This window comes from Myxocyprinus asiaticus, chromosome 6, assembly GCF_019703515.2.
Source record: "Myxocyprinus asiaticus isolate MX2 ecotype Aquarium Trade chromosome 6, UBuf_Myxa_2, whole genome shotgun sequence".
Taxonomy (NCBI): Eukaryota; Metazoa; Chordata; class Actinopteri; order Cypriniformes; family Catostomidae; genus Myxocyprinus; species Myxocyprinus asiaticus.
Genome location: NC_059349.1, coordinates 9,265,520 through 9,279,398, shown reverse-complemented (window position 1 = coordinate 9,279,398; position 13,879 = coordinate 9,265,520). Strand labels below are relative to the sequence as shown.

Sequence of the window (13,879 nt, the reverse complement as noted above, 5' to 3'; positions counted from 1 at the left end):
GTTTTTATTTGGACAGTGCATAAATTACACTGACAAAAGCATGTATATGTCTAACATAAATATAAGTGAATCTAGCCCATGACGTGTAAAACAATTCACATTATTTGCTTTATTTCAATTGCTTTGCTGATTTTGAAGTGCCATCTTTCCAGCATTATCACAGTTAGTCCAGTTTTTCTCTTAGTATCAAACCGAATAAGTACATGACACATGCAGCCGTGTTTTTTTTTTTTTTTTTTTTTTTTTTAGAAAATCAAATCTTCAAAACTTCAAAAATCAAACCTCTTCTTTTTTTAACCCATATATTTAACATCAATATTATTCTTTCTTTTTTTCTGACAGTATATAAAGCAAAATAAAAATGGCAGATCTGATAGTACAGTGGTAGACATTACTTATAAACATGGCACTTCATCTGGCTTTTTATCAACAAAAAGGGCAATTTGAGTAGATAACTACAATACAACAAAAGGCTGGCTCAATGTCATGGAACATCTAAAAATCATGATTTGGAGGAAATTGGGCAAAAATCAGATTCATATCTTGAAAAACACATTGCGACTCTCAACCAAACACTTCAAGCAAAGCAGACAATATCCAGACAGTTATCTGAACCATTTGAGCTACAACACTGTAACATAATCTAACACACATATTGTTAATGTCTTGTGGCTATACTTTTGAAACAGTGAGTATTTTAATGTTTACGGATTGGTGTCATTCACTTCCATTGTAAGTGCCTCATTGTAACACAGATTTGAACTTTTTTTTTAAGAAAAGGAGGGACGATTTGAAATACATTTTTGTGATAATCAACATTATGCTACAAATTCTGTCAATTGATCTTAATTTGTATTGAATATTCATTTAAGTGCTTTAAGTACCAATTCATATTCTTTAAACAAAGTAGTTAGAGTAGTAAATTAGTTAACTAGTAAAATTGAGTCTTTTGCGTTGTCTGTTTCCTCTCCCTTCTTAATACAGAACATATTTCAGTCTCTGGATCAGAAAGCTTTTGTAAAATGTATGGGTACAATCAGTAAATAATGGTAAATTATCAGTAAACTGATTTAATTGTTGTTGCCTGATTGATAATCAGTCTGTATTTATGTAATATATAAAAATAACAAATTATTTAACTGTAACATGACTGCATGTATTTTAAAAGATAATGTACTTTAAGTACCTAATATTTGTAATCTGATTATGTAATCTCGATTACATGTAGTCTGTTACTACCCAACACTGTTCACATATAATAGGTGGTAAATGCAGAATGGAAAGGTTTTTCAGTAAAACAAACATGAACCCTGAAGATGTCCAGATGTACACATACAGTACTGCTGATGAATCCCACTGAGCTTGCAACACTGAGATGAGAAAATCTCATGGCACAAAAGCTCCCAAGCAGAGACTTTAAAATTCAACAAATAGACAAATACAGTGTTTCATTCAAAAACATATAAGATTAACAGCATCATAACTAGTTTTCATTCATTTTTCGCACTGTTTTGTTATCAACAAAGTGAAAACGCGTAAAAAATTTTTTTGCGAAATTTGCCGTCTTCTGCCTGTTTCCATTCAAAAGGCCTTTTATCGATAAAAATGGTGTGCATGATGACGTCATGCTTAAAAAAACACTTTGACGCATCATTTTGGTTTATCGCAAAAGAAATCTGCCCTTATGCCGTTTCCATATAGAAATGTGTGTTTATCGCTAATTGTGTACCTATCGCCTCCCAGATGTCCCTAATCCCCCTGAAGTTTTGGTAAAATGGGGAGAGTATTGAGACAAATCATTGAAATTATCCAGCTTACTGTCATTTTAATTTCACAAATAAATGCAATCAGAAGACGAAGAATTGCAATCAAAAGGGAACAGTTGCCCTTCTGATAGGACTGTAATATCGGTCCTAATGTTGCGCCTATCACAGGTTGCCACCGGTCCTGACCCGAAAGCGATCTTAGTATAAGGACCATCCATCAATGTGTATATGTTGTGTGCACAACTATTAAAGAAAAGTTGATGTGGTGTAATATCAGGGTTTACATATGATACATTCCTGATATTCAACAGGCTATTTTGAACAATCATCTAAAGCATCGCCATCACAACTGCATTATGTCCCACATATTTGTCCTGCAACTTTTAACGACCAACTGAACTTGATAGTCATCTAAAATTATTTTTAGTGTCATAATGCATTTACATTTTCTGAAGAAGCTCAGCAAATGCGATCTGAGGTAAAAAAGGGTTAGATTTAAAATATTTAAATGTTTTAAAATGTTCAAAAGCTGGTTTTCTGAAAGTGAACTCATTGGACAAATAGTTCTGATAGTTTATAGTCTTGAAAAAAAGTGTAGAACATTCTGAGAATGTCATTCAGACAACTTTTTTCATCTATAGAACAAGGTAAGGCTAATTTAAGTTTGTGTAAAGAAAAGGCAATTATATAGGCCTAACATTATTATTTTTAGTAATTTATTTGTTTAATTTAATGCTTTATTAATTTGGTAATTTATTTAATTTAATACAGGGAATTTTGCCGGCATTTTTTCAAAAGTAAGCTAAACAATAATTTAATAGAATTGGACTCTATCTTAGTGTTTCAAAAAAGCACACTGATGATTTTCTAATAGTATTGTGTATTTATTTTTAATTTAAAACATCTTTGTGCACAGAAATTATGTTTTTTTTTTTTTTTTGTATTGTGGGCTACTTCCATGACTGCCGTCTATTATTTTGAATGGTGTGGAAAAGCAACATTACTAAATAAACGGATGTCTACCATGATTAAATTAATCGCAAAGAGTGGCCATTCATTTGTTCTCCGTCGATGACAGGTGCATATGCGATATTTGTGTTGACATTCCTGGAAGTGTCATGACGCAGACGTGTTTGCAGCATCAGATCTGTGCAGGTATGCCATTAAAACCAATCCATAACAGTGCGAGTAATGCTTCACATACAATAAACTGGCTTTCAAGGATGTTTACCTTGTTGTCATGATTAACACAGGCTAAATTCTGTCACGTGACACTACATTTTTGCATTAATGGCAATTTTCTCAACAAAAAGTGTTTCCAAACCAGTTTTTCGCAACATTTGAAGTATTGAATGCGCTAAACAGAAAAATATTATGTCGACAATTGTGAAATTTTAGCGATAATCTGCATTTCCATCAGCTATATCGGTTTTTGATGTGCTGCTGTGCACCTTTTGTCACAAAAAAACCCTTGGATGGAAACATAGCTAGATTGTCTGTTTGTAATAATCATATATAATTTTATAAAAGGTAAAAAAATAAAAAAATTAAATAAAATAAAATAAAGAAATGAGAATGTGTCGTCTTCGCTTTTGACAATCCATGCAGATAGTCCATGGAAAGAAATGTGTTTCCTTTACAAGTCTCTGTTCTTTTTGATAAAAAAAAAAAAAAAAAAACATAACATCAACATATAATTCCTTCTGTGAAAAAAACAAAAACAACAAGTTTTTAACCAATTTTTTTGGCTCCTCCAAATTTATAATGCAACCTTCACAGTCAAAGTGATTAATCACTTCTGGTCAAAGCTTAAATACAGAAACGCTGTGCATTACAAATGTTTTAGCAGTTCTGCAGACACTGAAAAAGATGATAAACTCTCATAGTCCATCAAATTCACAGTTACACTTTGATCTCATTGATCCAATTTCCAGTATCGTAACAGCTTAGTGTTATTTTAGATAAAAATATTTCATTTCTAAAATAGTCTGCAAGGTTGGCGGTTACTGGTAAACAGCCAATATTAAATTCCATCTCAAATGAAAGGTGCACTTCATTTATTTAAAATGACTGTCATGTTATAAAATGGACTTTCAGCCACTGTCATAATCATTAAATTGAAGAGTTTGTGAAATATTCCACAGAGCTCATGGTACAGGGTGTTCATGTGATGTCTTTTCCTGCATGTCCAGTTTAACTCTTCCTAAAGATGAGAATACAAATACAGCTTTAGACATCAGAAATTATACAGGAAATCTATAGTTTGCAGAGACTCACAAACAAAAATACTCATATGTCCATGCAGTTGGAATTTAACATGTTTTGTCTATCTAAGTCCCTCTTCTTCTTAACCATCTTATGGTATTGAAAAATGACACCTCCCTTTGGTATTTGCGGTCATTTTTGACCAGAAGGTTTAGATGTGTAACCCTTTTTTATGATTATACCATTTCTTCTTTCCTGAAGTAAGAACAATAAAACTATGCATTTCTTTTGGGATTTTATACTATTTTGATATTACTTACGTGTATTTTTAATTTTATTTTACCATTAATTTGCATATAGAAATAAGCACATAAAAATAAAAAATAAAAAAATAAAAATTTGAACCTACACTACTTTAAGTTGAAACATGAAGAAAATATGAGAATGTGACATAAATTGGAGGCAGATTGCTGTCATCTGGTGGACAAAATATAAACTTGAAAACCATGTCATGCCAGTAACAGCCAGTAGATCACTGTAGCAACCTGCTGTATAGTCTGATGGCTTGTTGTAACCTAATTAAGTTTAAAATGTAATATTTAAATTTCTAAGATTAATAAGGTTCATTTTAAAATTGATTTGAAGTGTCAGTTTTTGCAGTTAATGTCATTATGCTTGTAATCAAACCTGACCATGGTGTTACAAAGAGAAGATACAGAATAAGCATTTTTTTTTTTTTTTACCAATAATTTATTTCAAACAATAAAATGGAATAACTCAGTAAATGCATAATAATGTCAAGCATATTAAGATAAATTCTGAAAATTCAATTGAGAGTATAAAACAGAAGAATCAGAGTAAAAATTTTGCAATTTCAAACTTTCTATAGTACAAATTTATTTTGCAAATGTATGTGTGTGTGTGTGTGTGTGTGTGTGTCAGATTGCTGTCATCAGATGGAAAACAACAGATGACTTGTAATGCCAACAATGATGAAATGATGGCTTTAGAGCTCCATTTACTGGTGACCTGGTTCTGTGTGTGTGTGTTCTGCATTGTGAGTGTGATATCATCTCACCCCTTCATTTCTGAGTGTGTGTGTTTAGCATTGTGACGGATTTATTTTTGATTTATTTTTTTTGACAAATGTAAAATGTTATAGTCTCACCAGTTAATTTGTGTGTGTGTGTAAGTGTGTGTGTGTGAGAGTGGGTGCATGTTTTCCACTGAGGATGTCTTAGAGGTCACCCTGTAAGTTCTGTCTGTTTGTTCCACATTGTGGCTGGTTTATTGATTATATTTGACAGATAAAAAAAGAGCTTTTTTATTTATTTATTTTTTATTTTTTTTGTCTTTCCCATTCATTTTCAATGGTTGGTCAATTCTGACCATGAATATCAAAGATGTCGTTTTTTTTTTTTTAACGACCACTTAGAATTTTTGAATCCAGCCCAATTATTTTTTGTATGTTCAGATGGCAAATGGAGGAAAAGTCACCAAGTCTTGTACTGCTCAGATAAAGGAAACCATTTGTATTAAATGAGGAAAATTTATTTTGTTTAAAAATGACCAAATACCATAGGAGGGTTGAGTGAGGACAGCTACAAAGGAATAAGGGTGTCATTCTCAGTAAATGCTAACCCTAAACCTAACCCTAATCTTACCTTACAAAAATTTACCATGCTTTTACTACAGTATCCATAGTATCACCATGGTATTTTGTAGTGAAATCATAGTAACCACAAAATTAAACATGGTTACTATATTATCACCATATTGCTGTAGTAACACCATGGTTAACTGCATTAAAACTGTAGCTTCCACTAAAAAACTTTGTTACTTTAGTATTACAATAGTAAAACCATGGTTAATTTTTCCCAGATCAAACCTTTCTCTCAACTCCCCAAACTTCACCGTGACCAAATCACTGCAAGGAAATCAACCTTTATATACATTTTTATATATTATTGTAAGTAGTATTAAAGAAAACGTTAAGAGTGGAGACAGGAGACAAGAGGGAAAAAAGTGGGACTCGAACCCGGGTTGTCTGCATGAAAAAAGCACATCCATACTGTCTTTACACGCCATTGCAACAACACAGGGCAGTGCAGTTTGTCTTTAATTTCTGTTTCCACCAGACTATATGAGTGCAAATAACCACAAAGTGTGGCAGGTACTATTTACACCTAGTGCAAATAGTCACTCTGAAAAAAATAAAAAAATAAATAAAAAAAAACAGCAACTATTTTATTTTTTTTACTGGTTTTCTATTGTCTTTCTTTATGAGGATGCCTTTTGATGTGTCCCCGGCCCTGTGTTTCCAACTTTTCCTTGGATATTAGCAAATATGCACATTTTATATATATATATATATATATATATATATATATATATATATATATATATATATATATATATATATAAACTATTAAAAAACTGAATTGGACATAATATATTTTTATATTTATAGACTTATATTTGTGTCCTGAAGTTATTTGTTAACCCTTATTAAAATAATGTACAATTTCATAAATAATAATAATAATAAAACAATTTATTAATTCTTAAAGGCATTGTTTGTCTGATATAATGTTTAAAATCTTACAGAAAATTACCTTTAAAATCACCTTTGAAATGGAAAAGGCACCAAATTTCACCTTCATTAACCCTCATAAAAAAATAACTAATGAAATGTCTTTTTTAAAATGTGTTTTTTGTCAACCCTTTTACATTCAAAATGTTCAGGGTTGAATGTCAGTGAAAAAAAGATAAGCTCAGCTAGCAAGCACACTATATTTAACTTTAATATTTTTGTACTTTCTGACAAACACACACACACACACACACATACAAACAAATACACACACAACAACAACAACAGCAAAAATCTGATCAAATATAAAAGTACTAATTCATGGGGACAAATGTAGCACAAATTGCACCATTTCCTGAGAATGACTCAAGAATCAGATATATGGCTTGGTTGAGGTTTGATGGATTCAAGTCTGAATGAAAACAATGCCTTTCATAAATTACATGAGATCCTTCAATTGGCTTTGCTCACTACAGATGATGTTTGAGATCCAAAAAGGAACACTGATTTCTTTAAATTTAGATCAGTCAAATTTTCAAAATTAATGTAAAACAGATTATGCAAAATTATCAAATGTCCTATAACCAGAAAACAGTAAACAACTAGTATACACATATAAACCCTAATTGTGTGTGAAAGCATCAGTGTTTGAGGTTGTTGGAAGCATGGAGCGGACTCTGATATTCTCAGCCCAGAAATATAATGGAGACTAAGTTAGTGTGCACACACACACACACACATCACACACAGTGTGAGACAGCAGGGGTCTGTTTACTGACGCACCATCTGCACACACTGTACATGCGCATTAACTGTGAGGAAATGGCAATTAAGAACAATGGCAAACAGTTCTTAACAGAAATGTAATTGTTCAAGAGGTTTTAATGAATGACTTTAATGAATGACAGTGTTAAGGCCTATTCGCACCCAGATGAATATTTAGTGGAAACGTGAATGACAATTTGAAAAGAAAAAATTGATTCCTCAACAGCTATTCACACCGGGTTATGGATGTTTTTATTTTTATTTTTATGGAGAGCAGTCTGATTTGTTTTTATTTGGACTGCAAAGGAAATGGACTGACCATTGATCAATGTGCTGCTACTCAATCAAGTGCACTGGTAGCACTCATCAACCTGCAAAAGAACATGAAACACCAGCATTGTATTCATGAGATCAATTATTGATCTCACGCAGAAAAACACTGAATTCAATGCAAATATGCAGTAAATAAATAATTTAGAAGCTGTGAACACATGCTTTCTTTTTAGAATATTTACATATTGTGCTAATACCTCATATTATTTAACCTCCTGGGCCCTGCGTACACATTTTGGCTTCACTATACGCAACGCAAAATTTAAATTCATTTAAACCAACTGATCTCAGTTCAGAAAACTCTGTGCTGTCAGTAAAGGGTTAAACTTTCGACATATGGAGTCACGTGACAAAACAACATGGTGCCGATCACAGCAGAGTTTGTCTTTGGGAGTAACACCAACAAAACTACATATGGTAAGAAACCTCATTAAGTTTTTACATTAAAATGTGTTTGAGTCAAAAGAGTCTCTAGTTTCATCCTATTATACCATTTTTTTATTTTTTGGGGGGATTTTTCCCCTTTTTTCACCCAATTTGGAATGCCCCATTCCCAGTGCGCTTTTAAGTCCTCGTGGTCGCGTAGTGATTTGCCTCAATCTGGGTGGCGGAGGATGAATCCCAGCTGCCTCCGCGTCTGAGACCGCCAACCCGTGCATCTTAACACGAAGCTTGTTGAGCGCATTGCCACGGAGACACAGTGCGTGTGGAGGCTTCATGCCATCCACCGCGGCATTCACGCTCAACTCACCACGCGCCCCACCGAGAATGAACCACGTTATGGCGACCACGAGGAGGTTACCCCTGTACTAGCAACTGGGCCAATTTGGTTGCTTACCATTAAATAAATAATTAGGGCTTTGGTAAGACAGGGTTTCAGATGTTTGCTCAGCTTATAGAGATTAATAAAAGTGACGCAAGGAGTGCATGTAACGTGAATGTACCCGATGAGCATCACATCATAATAAGGGGATCTCACATAGCCTGTGTTGTTTCTTTGGCTGGAAACTGAACAGATGCACAAAGAACAGGATTAAAATGACGGACATCAGTACTGAACTACTCATAGACCTTTCTAAACAGAATGAAAGGAATCTCTCACTGCGCACTCACTCTAACCTCCTTTGATAAACATATTTTATTTATTTATTTAGGCGTATTTAAGTTTAAAATGCAGGGTCACTTTACTCACATATGTCTAAAGAAATCTGTTTAATAAGATAAACTTTCTATTGCTATAATAGTTATGACTGTCAAATAAGGCCAATACAATGTTATACTGTATTATGTGTTATGTAGATTTATTTTTAGACCTAATTTATTTTTAGACCTAATTTTGACATATTAAAACATACTTTTTTATCCTCTAAAACAGTGTACAATGGCTTTCCAATTATCAAAATATATTAATATAATTTATTCAATGTCTTATTGTCTTGGATAAACTGTGAAAGATGCGAGAAAGATATGTTTAAGTTGCACTTAATGGACTTAAGAGCGGTTCAAAGCTCTCGTTAATTTACGAGCATTTTTATGTAGATCACGATGCTTTTGAGAAACACGCCGTAGAGATTAAGTACTACTTAAGTGCTACTAATGTTCTTCTTAGTGCTTCGGGAAACCCAGCCAACGCCTGTGCAAAGCAGGAAGACTGAAAAGTGTCTAATAATAACTTTTATTGCAATATTTTTTTATTTTAAAAAAGTATTGCATTTTATTTATTGAATTTATTTCTAAGGCCATTTCATTTTTCATTGCATCAATATGACCTATTAAGGTACATTTTTAATAATAAAATTAATCATTGTTAAAAAAAATATATTATTGTTATTGTACCTGTTATTATGCAACTCCAAGTATTAGGCTAAGTGTAAATGAGCGAATATTGACTCATAAAGGCTGAGGAAAGGGGCAATTACATTCAAGATTAAATTAGGCACAGAATTAGAGGTACACCCTGTTTCACCAAGGTCCACTCATTTGGAGATTTCTGGCCTCGCCCCTGCTATGCAGCCAAGTGCATTCACTCCTAAAATCTAGTCAAAAGTTCAGTTTCAGGCTGCAGATGATGTTTGGACCACTCAACATGTTTGTCAGACATGGGACAATGGTAATCAGTACATAAATTCAGAATTTATTATATATAATTTTATTTTAACATGGTTGGCATTGATTGGATAATGTTGGCCAATACTTTGAATCAGAATTAATTATGCTAATTTCAGCTGTAATGTCTGTAACGTCTCAAAAACATGAATAACCAACACTCCTGGAAACATAATAAACAACTTGATTTAAAAAAATAAAGATAGACTTTCTATAGCTTGGTATTATTTAAAATTAATTTTTAATTTTTAGGAAAACTATTTGGTCTAGAATTCTTTTTATTTTGTGCATGTTTATTAGGTGCTACTAGATACAAATAAAAAGGGAGATAGAAAATGCACACAGCAGTCACGCTCGGGTCTCAGGAGGATAATATATTATACCTAATGTTTTGTCTTAATGTAGCCTACTTTAAGGGGGCCTGGGTAGCTCAGCGAGCATTGACGCTGACTACCACCCCTGGAATTGCGAGTTCGAATCCAGGGTGTGCTGAGTGACTCCAGCCAGGTCTCCCAAGCAACCAAATTGTCCCAGTTGCTAGGGAGGGTAGAGTCACATGGGGTAACCTCCTCGTGGTCGCAACAGGGGTTCTCGCTCTCAGTGGGGTGCATGGTGAGTTGTGCGTGGATCACAGAGATTAGCATGAGCCTCCACATGCTGTGAGTCTCCGCGGTGTCATGCACAGCGAGCCACATGATAAGATAGGTGGATTGACTGTCTCAGAAGCGGAGGCAACTGAGACTTGTCCTCCACCACCCGGATTGAGGTGAGTAATCGTGCCACCACGAGGACCTACTAAGTAGTGGGAATTGGGCATTCCAAACTGGGAGAAAAGGGGATAAAAAAATAAATAAAAAAATGTAGCCTACATTATTTAATATGTACACCACTGTACTTGTTCTATTATCCTTACCTGACTTTAAAAGCAGTCCTGAATTTTGGGAATTTGTTTGCTTGTGAAAAGCGCTATACTAAAAAACATGTCTGATTTGACTTGAAAACAAATGGAGACTTTTGCTTAAGTCTCCTGCGTCTCAGATTTGTCTCCAGCGAGACAACCAGTCAACAGTAACCACTGTTAATAGCAGATGTATCGTCATTTGGGTTAATGTAGGTAGTGAGGAAAACCCACCCAAAAGTAATCTCTCTTCAGACATCCAGCTGTGAAGAGTCTGCATCTGCTGGCATCAAATCAGAGCTGAGAGTTTGAGAACAGACCTCCTGTAAGACAAAGACTCCACTAATAAAAAACTCAAAAAGACATTTGAAATATATTAGAATCACAAAAATAAGAAACATAAAAGTCATAAATATAAAACATTTTTATAAGTATCACAAAACATTCATAACTTTTAAAGAAGTTAGAATGGCAACATGCTTCTTAGCTATATATGTGTGCTTGTATAACTGAAATAGAGTAGATTTTTATTTTTTCTGTGTACAAATTTATGTTGTATTTTCAAGGCATTTTGTCCATGAAATTTTTGTTTAAAAAAGAAAGTGTTGTCACGTCCTGTTTGGCAAATTCATTAAGGTGTTTCTGGAGAACTGTGTCAAACACCAAAACTCCATTCAGTGATTTTTGGGTAGTTGTGGGGTAATTGATAAGAAATAAATTCAATTAAAAACAAAGCAACCTCTCATGAAACAAACATACAGTAACTATTACCAATCCTTCTGTCAAATGGCCTGAGCTGTCTCTTGCCTCCAGCAGTGATGGCTCTAATGAGGGGGCAGCTGCTAGGGACGTGGTTTCCTGTTCAGGACCTGGAGTAGCACCTATAGAAGGAAAATCAAATGAGTGGCTACGGACAATATAAATGTATATAGCATTATACAACAGTCAATTCCGGTTCTCGAATCTGATTGGACGAGTGGCGTTCCAAGATATACAGTCCTAAAGCACAGGGACGCTACTTGTATCTCTCCCCTTCTCCATGTTCATAGCTTTCCAAATAGTGGTGGGGATATTCATTTATTGTTCATTTTTATTTCTTTCCCTCATTTATTGAGTGACTATTTCTGGATATTGCATATTTACGCCAGTAGATGGCAAAAAATAAACTTATTTTATGTTATGAGTTATCCAATCATTGATTCAACTGATTTGCTAAAAAACAAAGTCATTCACCATCAAAACAATGGAAGTGTACAAGAACGATTCGCTCACTTAAAAAATTAGTTCAAAAACACAGAGAGACAAATTCACTAAGAATGAAATGTGGCCAGAAAAAGCACAGTTTTTTGCATGCACTGTCTGTGCTAGTTTGGAGCCAGATTCACGAATGGAATTCTCTAAATCAGTCAACAGAGCAAATGCACTCACAAAATCGCAGCTGAATGCAATTTGCAAGATGCCGCAGACCACCATTATTTTACACACCCTGCTGGAACTGTACAGCATTAATGTGTTTCAGACACCTGAATTATCTCTTAAACCTGTGGAAAGTGCAATTGTCTATACGGTTTCTCCATCATTTGATCATTATTTGATGAATTACTGCTGATATGGGCTGCATTTCCCAAAACCATCGTAAGCTTATGTTGACTGTGGGGGCCACGTGCTACTTACTGCCCCCTGCTGACTGAGACTCATAAAAACATGAAGGTGGTACTTCATGTTTGATTTGCTTAGATCAGTGGTTCTTAACCTTTTATGGATGAACGCCCCCCCTACGTCATTCCCTGGCCCCAAGCTGCCCCTCACCCCTTCCCCAACTATGTGACATAATTTGAAAGCTGTAACTTTGTGTTATCAAAAAAACAACAACAAAAAAAAAACATAAAACTCAATATGGAGTTTTGTAAACTATGTTTGGGAGGAGCAAGGTCGTTTAAGGACCAATCACATCACCAGAGTAAACGTATATAGTCAGCCACTTCTACATGGCATCAAGTCTTCCGGCACTAAGCCACACCCATACTCGAAGATGTCTCAGGAAATCAAACTGTTTCCTTCTGATGATGAATTTTCAATCGCTCCGGACTCCCCACAACAGCCCATCGAACCCAGGATAATTTCTGTCTCTCTCAACGCCGTTCCGCAGCTTCCAGCAGCGATTCAAGGCCGCTAAGCTTCACGTTTGGATACCTCTTCTCCTAGGCATCACTGCCGGATTATTTACTCTCCCTCTCCATCAAGAGCTTCACATACCTCCTCATCTCATGCTTCTTCCATTGTCGATCGCCATTCCATCCCCAGTATAGCCTAATGGACAGTCAATGGATTAAGACAGCTCTCCCGGTCGCAGACATCTCGTACCCTCGGCATGCAAACAAAGGACAGCTCCATGATTTGCTCGCCACCTCTAAACGCGCCCATTCACCCGCCCTTCCAACTTCTCCACCTGCTAAATGCTGTGCAGCTGGATCCTGGACTTCCTGTCAAGCAGACGCCAGGTGGTTAGAATAGGCAGCAACATCTCCTCATCACTGACCCTCAACACTGGAGCCCCGCAGGGCTGTGTTCTCAGCCCACTACTGTATTCCCTGTACACACATGACTGTGTGGCAACACATAACTCCAATGCCATCATTAAGTTTGCTGATGACACGACGGTGGTAGGTCTGATCACTGACAATGATGAAACAGCCTACAGAGAGGAGGTGCACACTCTGACACACTGGTGTCAGGAGCACAACCTCTCCCTCAACGTCAGTAAGACAAAGGAGCTTGTGGTGGACTTCAGGAGAAAAGACAGAGAACACAGTCCAATCACCATCAATGGAGCACCAGTGGAGAGAGTCAGCAGCTTCAAGTTCCTGGGTGTCCACATCACTGAGGAACTCACATGGTCTGTCCACACTGAAGTCGTTGTGAAGAAGGCTCATCAGCGCCTTTTCTTCCTGAGACGGCTGAGGAAGTTTGGAATGAACCGCCACATCCTCACACGGTTCTACACCTGCACTGTGGAGAGCATCCTGACTGGCTGTATCTCCGCCTGGTACGGCAATAGCACTGCCCACAACCGCAAAGCACTGCAAAGGGTGGTGCGAACTGCCAAACACATCATCGGAGGTGAGCTTCCCTCCCTCCAGGAAATATATATAAGGCGGTGTGTGAAAAAAGCTCGGAGGATCATCAGAGACTCCAGCCACCCGAGCCATGGGC

At 35.8% G+C, this 13,879-nt stretch overlaps 1 protein-coding gene across 4 annotated transcripts in view; it reads right to left on the bottom strand.

Annotated features, from left to right (window-relative positions):
- Positions 1-13,879, bottom strand: part of dab1b (DAB adaptor protein 1b) — a 111,817-nt gene continuing 97,938 nt past the window's right edge. For 3 of the 4 annotated variants that reach the window (XM_051699544.1, XM_051699547.1, XM_051699545.1), the window contains 3 exons: positions 11,426-11,547; positions 10,901-10,989; positions 1-3,969 (listed from right to left, as the gene is read on the bottom strand). In XM_051699544.1, the coding sequence (XP_051555504.1) occupies positions 10,918-10,989; positions 11,426-11,547 (194 nt within the window). In that variant the 3' untranslated portion in view covers positions 1-3,969; positions 10,901-10,917. The remainder of the gene's footprint in view (positions 3,970-10,900; positions 10,990-11,425; positions 11,548-13,879) is intronic. The other variant, XM_051699546.1, reaches the window with a different exon arrangement.